The sequence below is a fragment of the Styela clava genome, chromosome 13 (genome assembly GCF_964204865.1).
Source record: "Styela clava chromosome 13, kaStyClav1.hap1.2, whole genome shotgun sequence".
Lineage (NCBI taxonomy): Eukaryota > Metazoa > Chordata > Ascidiacea > Stolidobranchia > Styelidae > Styela > Styela clava.
In genome coordinates this window covers 12,493,262-12,509,602 of record NC_135262.1, presented here as the reverse complement: position 1 = coordinate 12,509,602, position 16,341 = coordinate 12,493,262, and the positions used below count along the sequence as shown (strand labels likewise).

Sequence of the window (16,341 nt, the reverse complement as noted above, 5' to 3'; positions counted from 1 at the left end):
TGAAATTGGCCAAAGTAGTACACCGCCCAAGAAATGCAACGATATAGCGTATTTCTTCATGTATAATACGCACAATTGTATAATACGCAGGGCTCTTTTAGGATGTGAATTGTATGAAAATATCAAGGTTCATGCATAATACGCACGGTCGAATTCAGTCACTCACTTCGGTCACTTGCGTCGACCGCATTTGGTATTTTTGAGAAGCCAGCCTAGCAAGCTTCACTGTGAATTTAATAATATGTTTCAAGTGTTTATGACATCTACAGGTCTGTGTCTGTCAATCTCGGAGTGCTGTTACCAGGCTTTATCGTTCTGTTACTTATCTTACTTAGAGCATTTCGAAAATGGTTGGGAAAAAAAAGATTTGTGAGCGTTAGGTTTGCCGATTACTCGCGATTAGTCAAAACGAGAGAAATGAATCAAGCCGCAAATCAAAGTGAGAAAAAATGATTTAGGAACATTCAGTTTTGCCGATACGGCAAAACAGAATTGAGGGACGCCAGACTGGACAACAACAACAATCAAACTATGGATTTAAAGTGACGTTTTTATCACTCGACACTTATATACACTGGGTATCGAAATAGATGCGTTGTTCTTTGTTAGACGAGATAGTCCATTCAGTGGGTGTGATTCTACTGCAACAAGCATGATCTGGTTATTGCGGACTTTGTCACATAAAATTAATAGAAATGAGACAGAAAGGAAACATGTGTATTTGGCAATTGCGTGTAAAATATCGATCAGGATTATTTGAAAATTTTCTACACCAATGTATAATACGCACCCCCTAATTTCGGAGATGAAATTCGGAACCGAAAGTGCGTATGTAAGTCCGAAAGTGTATAATACGCACCCCCTAATTTCGGAGATGAAATTTGGAACCGAAAGTGCATATTATACACGGATAAATACAGTATTCCCAACAGCCATTGAGACATTGTAGTAGCATGATTTGAACTCGCTTAATGGCCTTAGCTGCTGCCTTGGTTTTTCACATTCCCGATGGCACTAAAAACGCTCATTCCATTTACAACAACTTACGAATGTGTGGCAGCTTTTTCTACGTTACTCACTATTAAAACAAAATGTTTTAACAGAATATTGAAACGCGAGACATGATTTGTGAGTTGAGTTATCCAGAACAGAACCCAAGGTAGAAGAACTAGTGGAAGCCAAGCAGTCACATTGAACTGTTTTAAAGTCATTAAATAGATGAATGCTTGATATACCGCGTTGTTATTTGCTTTCATTTCTTTGGTGGACCGCGAGTCATCTGAAAAATTGCAAGGGGACCGTTATGCATAATTTCTCAAAAAGTTTGAAAACTACTGGTATAGTGGAATCGAATCCTTGGGGTAATGTGCCGTTATGCTGTCTTTATTGACGGTTTTCAAGAAATCGCCACACCAAAAACGATAATTTTTCGAAATTTTAAAATAAATGCACTACGGGACGTAAAATGTTTTTTATTACTTTATACTTTCCGCAACTATCGATGTATGACAAGGCAAGAAAGATTACTGTATTGTTGCAAGCAGGAAAACGAAATGCCCGCGCCAACACAAATGCAGTTTGAAGAGTACAAAAGAAAGTGGCTAGATGCTGCCAATGGATCTTGGCTTATATTAGTAAAATAAACTACCATTTATTGTACTAAAATTGAATTTCTAACATTGTAAGGAGATTCAATGTTACTATGTATTCAAAACTAACTCATGCAGTTATGAAACAATTGTTTTTAACAAAAAAGGTACTCCTGAAGTATTCGTACTAAGATGGCGCACAACCTGAACATTGTACCAGCATGTGTACCAGGTTATAGTTCAGGATGCGCGTCATCTTGGTACGAATACTCCGGAGCGCTTTAAAAAATTGCTCAACATTATATACTCCATGTAACAGCCGTTCTTTGTGACCTGGACGACACCGACTGCACACTAGATATTTATTAACAGTTCAACGAGAATATCGGTCAGAGACCGAAGACTTATCGATCGAAAGTTAGGGGATCCCCCAAATCAGAAACTGCGGTTTCGATTCGAAAAATTCTGCAAACCCGAACTGGATTGTTTTGATTAGTTTTCAGCCAATATCAAAAATGTAGGAAACAATAGCCAACGCCCCATGTCGTCGTCGAAATACTACTCGAGGAAATACTTTATGAAGAATTCTGCAAAACCGAACTGGATTGTTTCGATTAGTTTCCAGCCAATAGTCTATTTACCAATTCTATATTTTGTGTCAAATACAACGGGGCAAACCCGGGTTGCGACGGATATTCAAACACAGCCTAGCGATATTTTGGTAAGGAATTCTGCGACCCCGAACCTGATAGAGGAATATGGACATTGCTTAAACTTAAAGAGTAATTATAAGTAACGAGATACGATCTCGCGGTGTGTATACTTCGCTCTGACTCACTAGCGTGAAAACTTGCGCATCGGACACACACACACACATTCAGCGCGTCTCGAAAATCTCTCGCTTTGTAAAAATCCAGATCTCTTCATCACTAAATAATAACTCGCTAATTATACGACATAATTCATCCAAAATCAATAGGCTTCTGGTCCGAGATATGATGAATGTACATGCAAAATTTGTAGCAGATTCAACCACGCCTTCGTGAGATATCGCGTGCATCTAACAGACATAAAGACAGATAGACAAATACCTATTAACATACTTACCGATTAAAATCGATAAGTAATAACGCGGTCTTTCAAGCCCCAAGTTTGTATCCTCAATCCAGAAAATCACACAACTCGAAGTATACAGTTGACATGGTTATCTTAATACAAACGTAAAATCAAATCAGCACAAAAATATTGGCAATAAAATATTAATCATACACAATTCAGCCTTTATAAAACCTACTCAAATTTATGAACACAATTGTCACACGTAGTTAATTAACAAGTCCAACTAAATTACTATTAAATAACTTGCAGCCTTCAAATCAGAAAGAGTTACAAATTATAACATACCGAATTTGTCTGCTATTTCAGGCTTAAAATATTTATAAGTTGACAATGAAATCATTCGTCAATGAAATCCGAACAAATCAAAACTATATAACTATAAAAACGAGAATATCGGTTGGAAACCGAAGACTTATCGATCGATAGTTAGGGGATCCCCCAAAACAGAAACTGCAGTTTCGATTCATCCGCTCTTGTAACTTGCGCACTGCGCATCGCACACACACACTCGGCGGGTTTCAAAATTCTCTCGCTTTACAAAAATCTAGATCACTATATCAATAATTGATTGATAACTCGCTAATTATACGACATAATTCGCCCAAAATCAATAGGCTACTGGTCCGAGATAAGATGAATGCACATGCAAAATCTGGAGCAGATTCAATCTCGCTTTCGTGAGATATCGCGTGCATCTAACAGACACACAGACATACATACAGACAGACAAATACCTATCAATATACTTACCGATCTTAAGATCGATGAGTAACAATCACAAAGGCAATCTAATGGTCATAAAATATCCTTAAACTGGGCCTAGGTGGAGCAGCCCTAATCTACATTATTTAATCGTCTTAATGTCAATACAGAAAGTCAAGGTCGCTAAACAAATTTCAACTTATTCAAAAATACAACAAAACGAGCGCCATTCTCTACAAAAGTAAAGCGCTATCCAAGACAAATTACCGAAACTATCCCTGTCTAAGCGAGACATGCCTGGGCAAGCAATTGCTCACGTAAACTTTCGTAGTAAAGTGTGTAGAAGCACACTGTCAATCAAGGGAAATTCGGCGTCAACAATACCAAATAAATTACTATACAAGTTAAACGGACGCAATGTCCAAGTCAATGCAAAAATCAAGTGAATAAACCCCACGCCATAAATACCACGCCCACCTGGGTATCATTATTTATTTTATGTCATTGACATTATATCTAAACAAGAAAAAAAACTTTATGTTTCAAAACGAGCTTCGGTCACGATTCTACCGGACTATAAGCAAAGATGTCTCTCCCGATGTTGTACGTTTAATTTTGACGGAACATATCGAACGTTACTATCGAAACTATATAAAAATTTTCACTGACGGTATATGAAAATGGCTGTAAATTCGCTTTTTTCGTGCCATCGAGATCAGTCGAGCACAGCTACCCTTACCTCAACCAATGACATTAAACAACATGATAGGCAACTCTGACGTCACTCCATAAGACTACATGCGAAAGATTGTATTTCATGATACGCTCCAATGCACATATTTCTCGTCGCCTTTCGCGACGGTTTTCCGCTTGCTTTCGCTACTCGGCGTCTTCTTTACGTGTAGTACCTCCCTTTTTGCGCCTGTAACGAAAGAAAATAATCTCTATATCTGAGAAGTTTTGCTCATTTGGAAAGCTGGAATGGCAGACAAGCTGTAAAGAGTAATTCTGAACATCATAGACGTTTTTTTTTATCAGAGAATATTACAAACGCGATAGCGTAAAGATTTGTGTGAAACATTCTGCAGATAATGACAAAGTTCCAAGTTAGTAATTTTAAAGTTTGCGCTTAAACATTGAAATTTAATTAAAAGAAGAGGGTGTCATACAAAACAGCAAAACTGTTTTTACTTCTCTTAAAGGTGCTGTGATACAATTCCATAACACAAAGTTTGCACCTATCGAATTTGCTTTAGTAGGTGAATTTATTAGACATATTACATATTCAGGTAATCGTAGGTAACATTGCTGGTACATAATGCCTCGTAGATAGGTTTGTGTCTAAATTTAGGAATTTAGCTCATAGCCCGCTAATTAATATTATCTTCTATGCAGGAGATTGCAGGGCTGATTCAACTTGCAGCCTTATCGATCACCTGACGATGCTCATTTAGCTTGTCTCGAGCAAGTCTTCTTGAAAGACTTGTGTGAATGAAAACTACCTATATGTTTTGCCTTTCTCCCGATTTTAGAAGACAAATTTATTTTGAAGGATTTGGCATATAATTCTCATTGATTGTTGGCTGTTTATAATTCCTATTAAATGCGAATTCTGATTATAACAAAGAGTTAAACATTTTTTTACGTAATTTACGGGCACTTTTTTCTTGTCAATACTCCAAGCTGAGGTAATAAGCAAGACAATACATTTATGTCATCTGGAAGCAAAATATACACACTAATTAAAAGTTTGATACATTGAGATAATACATCATGACAGAAAATACAAAGATACAGTATGTATGACCATCACATGGTAATTAAAATTAAAAAAAAATTAATAGAGGCTGTGGAGTATGAAAAGTTCAAGACAAAGAAAAGAACAAAAGTTCATAGCTCATGAACTCTCAATTCTGCCTCCATTGCTTTGTGAAGGCCAATATATTCCGAGTGGCTGAATTGGTTTACCTTTATGATAGCAACGGTTTTGTATTTAATATAGCGAGATTTTTTTTCAATTTAATTGAAGTGATATTATTTCCCAAAGCAATGCTTGAATCGTCTAGAATAGATCAGTGGTGTCAAACTCATGGGTTTCGAGAGCCGCATTGCATGTTGGAAATTGTAAAAAGGGCCGCAAACAGTTTTTGATAATGTATACTTGAAAGGTATTTTTCAGATAGTTTTAGTTTGTGACATATATTGTGATGCAACTAATCAGTTGGATTAAGTTTTCTAATTTCCTTTAATTTCAAATGCAATTACATATTAATATTTGCATTCCACTACCATGTACTTGTACATGTACAACCATCAAAATCATTTTTGAACAAGCGTTGGTTATGGAAAGAATAATACATACACTAAAAATGACTTAATCTAAATATATGAACCTAAAATTAACAAAAATACTTCAGTATAAACTCAATGTTTTTTTAATTACATTTGTCCTGACGTTTGGCATCTTCTTTGTGTCACCAGCATACTAAGGCCAGGCTGAAATGATTTTATAGTACCAACTCTAACTAACGAGGTCACATGATCATGGGTTAATCTGTATCTTTGCAAAAGTTTAATTAATTCCAGTAATGCAAAAAAGTTACTTTTATCATTTCATGTATAGATCAGTAAAAAAACAAATGACAGATTTTTTCGACAAGACATTTCGCGCTACATTGCATGGCATAGGATTGCTTGAATTATTATTGATATTGATTTTTAGTAACTAAGTCGTTGTATATTTATATTAATATACAAACACATGGAAATTTTCTGTTCGGAGTTGGTCTTCGAATTGTCATATTGACTGCTGAGCTTATTGTGTTTTTTCATTGTACTGATGGAAATATGACAAATTTAACAATGTGCTTCAGAATTTTGTGAAATGCAGAAATATTGCAACTCCCATTTTCTTCGAAAATGCCACCTTCTTCATGTACTTTAATTTAATCACTCAAGTGTTTTATTCAGTATTCTTTTGCTAGCTTGATGTGTATTCTTAATTGAGTCAAAATGTGAACAAAAAAAAATTAACTTTCTAAAACTACTTTCAGTAAATTGTTTTCTGTGTGAATATTCAATTTCAAGGTTTGAAAAATCTCTTACATTTAAATAAAAAAAAATTTCAAAATACTATCACAATTAGTGTTAAGCGTTCGAGGGCCGCACTGGAAGTTCTCTGGGGCCGCGAGTTTGACATCCCTGGTCTAGATTGAAGTTGTCCAAAATATATAACATTATTTTATCATGAATCATGATTATACCCTTTCCTGAATTTCTTCTATAGTACTACCAAAATTTGATGAACCAAATATAACACAGGTGTAGTCAGTGACCCGTAATCCTCATTTTTCGAAGCTGTTTTAAGTATGTCTGGCATGTTTTGTGCCTTTTTACAAAGAAGACCGCTTATGCAATCTTACGCTTTGGAATTTTTAGTTATTTCCCTCAAGCCCTGCAGGATGTAGGGGCCATACACAACTTTACCGGAGGGTCAAATGTCTTTGCATTCCTCCATAGGTTGTTCTTCTATTGCAAACATTTATGGAGTATTCTAATCATATTTCTTGGAATCAAACTGTCACTGATATGTCGCCAGACTTCTGATATCTCCCCTTCTGCTACAGTTGTCCTGTGAATAAATAATAGGAAATTGAGGTTAGACGAATAGTTGAAACTTTTGTTTTATGTCGGCCTAATTTCTTGATTGATATACTTACTATTATTGCTATTGCCTCTTGTGCTGCAGGAGTCTCACAATGCTTAGACAGGTCTGTCCACAACTTTCACATCTGTAGGAGAGGAGATGTATTAATTTTCGTTAAGAATAAATAAAGCAGTCTATATGATTCAGAATGGAAAAGCTAATAAATCCAATATCTTATGTTTTTTGTAAAAAATGTTTTACTGAATTTGGTATATAAACCAACTAATAAAGGGGTTTAGTCAGAAAATTATAAGCATTCGTGGCTCCAAATACTTGAGAGATCAGACTATACAATATAGACCGGTAAGAGTGAAATTTTAGGTGAACTTGTTAACCCTTTGATTCAATACGCAAATAAAAGTGAATGAGCAATAGTGTGTTACAGCAATAAGTATATATCCTCACTGATTAAAAAAATCTAAATGGAGGTGCATGAACTATTTGAAACCATAAGGGGTAAGTAAATATGCAATTTCGGCAGATGGCCAACTACGTACCGTACTGAATTATAAACTTCGTAGTATTTGACAAAAGCTGGCTTTCCCGCATGTACTTAACAGTGCGATGCCCGGGTGTGATATACAACAATAGTATTTACTTTACTTTTTTCCGATTTCTTTTTACCTTCAATTTTCCAAAAATCATTAAAAACCACAACTGTCGAAGCAGGCTCGAACACCATTCGTGCTATGCCTTGAACGCAACACACATCCGCTCGTTTTCGTCTCGTCAAGTATGTGCATTGGAGCGTGCTATCGAATACGATCTTCGGCCAAAAATGCCGGAGTTGCGCATCATGTTGTTTAATGTCATTGCCTCAACTGAGCTCATCATATAGTGTAAAACTAAATGCAATCCTACAATCGCTGAGATGGCTCAACGATCAAAGCAATGTATACGAAATCGTTATTTCATTGGAATGCCGTTATTGTGGATTCCCGGGCATAAGAACATTCCGGAAAATGAACGCGTAGATACACTAGTAAACTTGTAAGTACACTTGTATGGACATTGAAGAAAATGAAGCTAAGGCCTTGTTGTCTAATTTTTGTCATCGCAAATGCAATACCGAATATATACGAAGTAAAGATGCAAACCATTTTGAGATATTTCACCCAGAACTACCCATAATTCAATGTTCAAACTTACATCGGAAGTACGAACTATTACTGTTTCGTTTACAAACGGGACCTTGTCGATTAAATAGCCATTTACAAAAATTGGATGTCATCGAGACGGACTATGTTTTTTTTTGTCATGTAAAAGAAACTGTTGCCCATTTAATTCTGTTGTGCAGACGCTTCACTCATCAACGATCCGATTTACTAAGATTATGTGCCGATTACGATGTAGCCTACCGTTCTGGCATCAATATTTACTAACCGATTGTAGAATTTTATTTCATGTTCTAAAATTTGTCGAAACTACAGGTAGACACATTCAATAGAAACAAAGGAGTTCTCTCAAATATTTTTCTTATAGATTACCGTGTTTTCCCGGAAATAAGACTGTGTGTTATTTCAATTTTCTACCGAAAAATAACATTAGGGCTTATTTTCGGGGGATGTCTCATATTTTCATTTATCAAAATTACAAAGTAGAGAATATAAGAGATTTTCAAATAAATAAAATATGGAAACGATACCCATTTACTTATAAATAACAATTTTTATTCAAAATAATTGATCACAGAACAGTTGTTCCCTTGCAAATTTTATGTTGTTTACACTTTAGGACAGATAATTGATCACAGAACAATTCTTCCCTTTCAAATTTTATGTTGTTTCCAGTAGACTCTCATCAAAATAAACAAATATAGTAGGCTACAAGTGCTACAACGCTTGCATTACTGCACTGGTAGGACCGTGAAAGAATAAGTTACGGTAATTTCATTGTGGTAAGACACCGGTACCGGCACCAGTATCGTACTTACGTACTGAGCTACCAGTACCGGTTAGCAGTCAGCCAGCATCTTACCTGTACACTGTAGGCCATATACGGTAATTGATCACAGAACAGTTGTTCCCTTGCAAATTTTATGTTGTTTACACTTTAGGACAGATAATTGATCACAGAACAATTCTTCCCTTTCAAATTTTATGTTGTTTCCAGTAGACTCTCATCAAAATAAACAAATATAGTAGGCTACAAGTGCTACAACGCTTGCATTACTGCACTGGTAGGACCGTGAAAGAATAAGTTACGGTAATTTCATTGTGGTAAGACACCGGTACCGGCACCAGTACCAGTATCGTACTTACGTACTGAGCTACCAGTACCGGTACCGAATTCGATTGGTCCAGTATTCGAAGAGAAAAGCGACTTTTTAAAAACGTGTCAAAGAACAAGAACAACAACATAATATTGAAACGATCGTTATGTCCACTACGTGTCCAATAACTACAAAACATAGATTATTATTAAGATTTCTTGCTATGGGCTAGGAAAAAAAATTCGCGTTATTGACTAGGTCTTATTTTAAGGGTGGGAGGGGATGGCTTATATTAAAATCGTTTTTAAATTTCAGGTTAGGTCTTATTTTCGGGGATACAGGTAAGAGCCTATCACGACCTGATGCAGAAAGCTTTAGTTGAGCTATACCGGTACGACTGCTATCACACACAAGACACAACTAAACAGACTGACCGACTGACAGAAGACATCACCGCAGTGGGGCTGGGGTCTCATGTAGTTTCGTACCTAACATACTTCTAGTGGGCGTAGCATGACAATTTCACGTATCGATTCACGTATCGATCCTAACCCCAACCTGACTAAACCATCTAAAAATTACGTCATCACGACGTCACAGTGACGTAATAGAGCCCTTGAACTATACGAACTGCCATCCAAAATGCGCAAACGAGTACCCGAAATCGAACAGTTATTTCTCTTGTTTTCTCGTCGCAACGATTCCAATAGGAGAGAGATCGATAACGCCAGTCAGTTCTTTATCGTCGGCGCCAATGCCATTTCGGAGGATTGTACGCATATTTGACAAGCTCTATGACGTAATGTGATGTCGTAGTGACGTAATTTTTAGATGACCTAGTCAGATGGGGGCTAGGATTGACATATCAAAAAATTGTTATGCTACGCCCACTAGAAGTAAGTTAGGTACGAAACTACACGAGACTCTAGGGCTGCAGATTGTTCAGTTGTCTGTGTTTAGCTGTTAGAGGCAATCATTAGAATTAGGGAAGAACTTTACTGTCTTATCTCTGTCAGTATGAGGCAACATTTGCTGTATTCAGGTTTCGTGAAAATGGATTTATGTCTGTAATCTATGTAACAATATCCAAATTTTAGATTTCAAAGTACAGAACTAAAGCAATCTTTTCTCTTTTTGAAGTTTATTAGTCATGACAAAACACAGCACGACTATCTACTGGTTTTGGAGTGAAAAATTTTGGTTATCCAACAATTTAACATGGAAAGATTTAGAAAATACAGCAAAAAGAAGTTATGGCCAAGCTGGTGATTTGTTGTGGGCTGTCCCCCTAGCTTTACTTCTTTTTGCAGTACGAGTGCTGTTTGAGAGATTTATTGCTAAACGAATGGGGATGAAATTGAATATTCCTGATGCACCTCACAAGCGTCCATCTGAGAACAAGATATTAGAAAAAGTTTATGCAACAATAACTAAAAAACCAGACCAAGAAAGATTAGATGGATTATGCAAACAGCTTGACTGGAAGGAACGCCAAGTTCAAAGATGGTTTCGCAGACGTAACAGAATAGAAAGACCAACAACTCTCAAAAAGTTTTGCGAGGGGGCTTGGCGATTTTTCTTTTATTTTTCAAGCTCTATTGCAGGGATTTTGATTGTGTACAAAGAAGAATTTCTTTGGGATACGAGAAGGTTCTTCACGAATCATCCACGCGATCATCAGTTAATATCTTCCCATTACTGGTATTATATGCTAGAATTGTCATTTTATTGCGCACTTTGTTTTTCTCAATTTTTTGACATTCGAAGAAAAGATTTTCTGGAAATGTTTATCCACCATATTGCTACTATCATGCTCATTTCATTTTCTTACATTGCAAATTTTACAAAAATTGGTGTCGCAATCATGCTCACTCATGATTTTTCAGATGTTTTCCTTGAATTCGCGAAACTTGCAAAGTACGCAAAACGTAAGAAATTGACAACTATTGGATTCATTCTATTATCTATTACATTTGTAGCTACAAGACTGGTCATATTCCCATTTGGCATCATTAGCAGCGTATGGTACGAAGGAATGGTTATTTTGAAACCATTTTCTTTTGCTTTACAAATTCTATTTTGTGCTCTTTTATTGTTACAAGTGCTACATCTTTACTGGTTCACTCATTTATTGGGAGTGGCATACTCAACATTATTCCTCGGTGAAAATGAAAGAGATTCCCGGAGTGACTCTGAGAGCTCTACTTGTGAGGATGACAAATAGCACCACAATGATTTTAAAACCCGTTTAGACTGTGTTTAGGTACATTCTTTTGATGCTGTGCCATACATTTTGAGATTTTTATGAAAAAGAAGAGTTGTGTTAAATCATGATTAATGTTCAAGTTTGAAATGATTAGTACATTATGCCAATGTTTTTTTTCTATTGGTAAAATGCTGCAATGAAATAGATTTCATATACTTTCATTTCAAGATGTGTTGTAATTTTTTTTTTCTTCATAACATTATATTGATTGCAAAATTGAATAACATATAGCGTATTTTTACAAAACACTCAAAAAATTGCTTTCACTGACACAGTTGCAGTTATTTTACTAGGGCAGGAAAATGTTATGTTTCTCATTCTTATTAAACAATCAGTTTCGAAGGATCAAAATCATCATAAAGCGAACTGTTTTTGCTGAAGTGTATATTAACTTATTGATTAATTGTTGTTTGTTTCGAATGAAGAGCATTATAACATTTTAACGAACTAATTTTTATGCAAAACTACATAACAAAACGTCAATAGCAATAGTAAATTTGTTAGACAGTGGTTCACAAACTGTTTGAGATGTGCCCCCTTTTTAAAATTTGTCAAGTTTTGCGTCACCTTAAAAATAACTAGCTAACAATAAGCTACAAATAACAGATAGTAAGGCAAAATTATGTTTTATTCAAAAAACATGTCGAAAATACGTGGATGGAGCGTAAATATCCCCAAAAGGCAGGCAGGATCAAATCCAACAAATATTTTTATTTTCAAATAATTTCACAATCCCCCCTCCAAAATTGTCTATGTCCCTGATTGAGGGGTTGTCCACCCTTTGAGAACCACTGTGTTAGCATCAATGTTAAAAATCTGATATACTGATAATAATAGTACATCCATATATTAGTTTTATCAAGACAGGCTTGAGAGAAACATCCAAGGTATATTATTTTCTATCAATGTAATGCAATGATTTCTTATTACTACAAAACGATTTCCTTGTTTGCAAGTACTAACAAATTAACATATCTTTATACTTTATGTTGAGGTTAATAATATTATATTTTTTATTCGTGTAGCAAATAGCGATCAAGATTAATTAACCGGAATAGAACGTAGAAATGGAATTTTCTATGTCATATATGTATACGAATCATTTTTCCTAATGTTTTAAATTTTATTTCATAGTTCATGTTCCTAATATGGAAAATTATTTTTCATTGAAAAATCAAATGTTTTATTTATTATGAATTTCTGTTACTCAAAGATCGTAGAGTGTTTTGTGAATTTTTCAAGGATTAGATTACAGCTCAAACATGGTTTCGATGTAAACTCGTAATTTCATTATTGTGAATGGTCATATTTTGCAATTCAATGTTGTATCAAGTCATTATTTTTGAAATGAATGATCATTTGGCTGAAATTTGACTAACACAGGTATACCCTGGTTTCAATTATATATATTTAAAAAACGATCTTTTTCAAATATTATAAATTTTTTTTTAATTTAAAAGTAGTTTGATTGTATAGGCGTAATGAAAAAGTTTTATACATTGCTAATTATATAGGATTTCCTTATAGCAGTGAAAGAGCCAGCAGCAGAATGACTCTTATCTAGCAATTAATTATTTTTGCATAGAGAAATGACTAATAGGTAAATGTTGCAGGACTAAGGGATTTTAAACTTTGCATGTCAATATTGATATTGCGCACAGATTGTTTGTGCAACATATGTAAAGAAGCATTGCATAAATTTGAACAAATCATATAGTCTTTTGAGAAACGATATGTGTGTTGTTAGCAAGGCTTATTATTGCACTTTCATCATGATATTTATGCAATATACAACAGCCCTTTATGTGATGAAATTCAGTCTCAAGTTGCAACCTCGCATTGCAGATTATTGCTAATGGGCACACATCACAATGCCCTTTGTGTGTGAAAAAAAAAACTATTGATAATGTTTTTACCAGTTTGATGACTTTATCTGTTGAATCACTGCTAGCTTCAATGAATAAATACTGAACATTCAAAGTTTCTTTGAACGCTTACTCACTGTATATAACAGTAAGCTGTGACATGACAGTTCTATTACACAATATCAATAATATGTTTTTGTTTGATGCTCAAATATTTTAAAAAATGGAAAAAGGGCGAAGTTAAATTTGACGTAACTCCAATCGTGTATGTTATTTTGTCCTGTACAGGTGCTAAAAGAGATTGTCGTGTGCTGAATATTTTCTATGGAATCATGTTGTGGTTTATTCAATGAACTGCCCTTATTTATTTGATTTATTTTATTAACCTGCACAATTGCAATGTTATATTATTTGAATATAATACAGACTAATTATGTTAAAATTTTGTATGTTATGTCACTCAGACCTGAGAAAGGCCCTTGGAGCGTTACCGGTATGTAATATTCAGGTATATAATAAGATTCTGTTCCTTGAAAGATTCTGAGGTATGGTTGTTCACATCGAATGCATGATACACCCCATAAAAAATTGAGTGAATCTGTTTGAAAATTGGGTTTGCGATCGCGATGACCTAGCGCTAGCAGTTAAGAACATTTGCGTTCAACTCCCAAAAACAAATGTAAAAATTTTTGCCGGCAATGTCGAATTTGTTCCGACAAATCGGAAAGATTCCAGTTCTTCCAAATAATGAATAGCTCATTGCATATTATGTGTAAGAGGATCGTTGGACTCATCGTCGTCACCATTAAGTCGATGCATCTGAAAACAAAAAACTTGTTAACTAATCTCATACACGTCAAAGATAAATAAAGCACAACCGGTGTATAGCAAAACGATATAATTTGCCGACGTTTCGAATTTCTATTCAGAAAAACTTCATCAGGGCTTGATATGAAGAGTAAATAAAAAAGATAGTAAAAATTAAACGGCGTGAAAAACTGAAAAAAGGAACAATATGATAATAGATCCGAGTGAATAAGCGCAAGTTCAAACAATTACGCGACTATCTAAACAATGATTTATATACATGCGGGAACAATGTAGTTTCTTTATCGTTCATTGAATTTTTCTCTTTGTTGATATAAGATTCGAGAAATAGTCTTTTTCTGTAGTGAATTTCATGTTCCAATATCCTGCTGTTATCCCAATCAATGCTGTGATCAATAGAAAGGGCATGTTTCGAAAGGGCCGATTTTTCAAATTTCTTTTGTTTTACATCACGCTGATGTTCTTTTCTTCTAGTTTCTAGACTTCGTTTCGTTTCTCCAATGTAAATAGAGCAACAATCAACGCATGGGGGTTGCATATATATACCACGCCGTTTTTCTTGTTGGGGCATGGGCGGTCTTTGACATTAGAAAGTAGTCGGCCAATTGTGTTTTGGAGTTTAAAACTAACTTTAAACCTTACATCTTCTAAAATTCTTCGAATTTTCTCGCTGAGTCCTTTAACATAATGGAATGGTAGTTGACGTGATCGGTTTCAGTTCTTCTTTCGTATTTTGACGGTTGCTCTGATTACTAAACATTTTCTTTGGGTATCCATTTTGTCTTAGGATCTTTTTAATGAAGTTTATTTCCAGCTTTTGTTTTCTTTCATCGGATATTAGAGATTTGGCGCGATTAATAAGGCTACTAATAACGGAACGTTTATGTCCTACCGGGTGATTAGAATTAAAATTCAGGTAACGATGTGTATGTGTCTTTTTCCTAAATATATCGGTCGTTAATTTTCCATATTCCTCTCTATGTATCTGTACATCTAAGAAGGCGATAGTCCTATTCAGTTCTTTTTCTATAGTAAATTGTATACTGGGTTCAATCGTGTTTAGGTGGTCATGAAACGCATCGCAGAATTCTTCTTTGATAATGTTGAAGGTATCGTCAACATACCGTTCCCAAATTCTGGGGCTATTAGGGAAGGACGATAAGGCTCTTTCTTCAACGTCCTCCATAACCATATTGGCTACCACAACCGAAACCGAAAATTTGTTGATAGTATTCCCCTCTAAAACTTAAATTGCCTGCGCTTAAACAAATTGTTAGTGCTTCGCAAATTTGGTCGATAGAAAGTTTAGTCCTCTCCTTAAGTGTGATGTCATTTTCTAAACGTTTCCGGGTTACTCTTAGCGCCAGGTCTATCGGGACATTGGTGAAAAGTGAAACGACGTCGAATGATACCATAATTTCATCTGGGGCAATCGTTGTTTGGAGAATTCTGTCAACAAACCCTTTAGAGTTCTTGACATGTCTTACTGAATTACCTACCAATGGGCTGATTAATACGCTGACAAATTTTGAAAGTTCGTACGTTGGTGATCCTATAAACGATACTATGGGTCTAAAGGGGATGCCTGCCTTATGAATTTTGGGTAGTCCGTATAGGGATGGGGCTGAAGAATTCGTTATTCTTAATCGGTAACCTGTAGCTTCATTTATCTTGTCCTCCTGCGATAGTTTCCAAATGAATTTTGCCACTTTTCTTTCTGTTGCTTTTGTCGGGTCCCGTTTTAATTTCGTATAAACCGTATTATCCGACAACAAGTTTAGCATTTTGGCATTGTATTCCGTAGTATCCATAATTACCGTACAATTTCCTTTATCGGCCTTAACCCTTTCCGTGCGGTGGGCACGTATACGTACCCACGACAAAACTCGCTAGATTGCGGCGGGTACGTTGATGTACTCCACTGTTTTATTTAGCAATCGGTCGCAAACTGTTGGTCTAGTTTTTCCGGGTTTCAGTTTATTGATAAGAAGTCTTCTTCGAGATTAACATAAGCGACGATAAATCTGGCTTTCGTTTACCGTGGGAATTTTATT

At 35.4% G+C, this 16,341-nt stretch overlaps 1 protein-coding gene and 1 long non-coding RNA gene across 4 annotated transcripts; one reads left to right on the top strand and one right to left on the bottom strand.

Annotated features, from left to right (window-relative positions):
* Positions 1 to 5,835: 5,835 nt before the first annotated feature.
* Positions 5,836 to 7,869, bottom strand: LOC144431455 (uncharacterized). 3 transcript variants are annotated; one of them, XR_013480032.1, is made up of 3 exons: positions 7,741 to 7,869; positions 7,130 to 7,201; positions 5,836 to 7,041 (listed from the first exon to the last, which is right to left on the bottom strand). It is a non-coding gene; the product is annotated as an uncharacterized LOC144431455 (long non-coding RNA). The 3 variants fall into 3 exon arrangements; XR_013480031.1 differs by having other exon boundaries at positions 7,715 to 7,851; XR_013480030.1 differs by having other exon boundaries at positions 7,614 to 7,834.
* Positions 7,870 to 10,162: 2,293 nt separating this feature from the next.
* Positions 10,163 to 13,901, top strand: LOC120332580 (ceramide synthase 6-like). Its single transcript, XM_039399858.2, has one exon. It carries the CDS (start codon positions 10,479 to 10,481, stop codon positions 11,550 to 11,552), a length of 1,074 nt encoding a protein of 357 aa, XP_039255792.1. The 5' UTR covers positions 10,163 to 10,478; the 3' UTR covers positions 11,553 to 13,901.
* The last annotated feature ends 2,440 nt before the right edge of the window (positions 13,902 to 16,341 follow it).

What these genes read in the sequence shown, in the direction of transcription:
- LOC120332580 (XM_039399858.2), top strand. Translation starts at nt 10,479, where the DNA reads ATGACAAAACACAGCACGACTATCTACTGGTTTTGGAGTGAAAAATTT.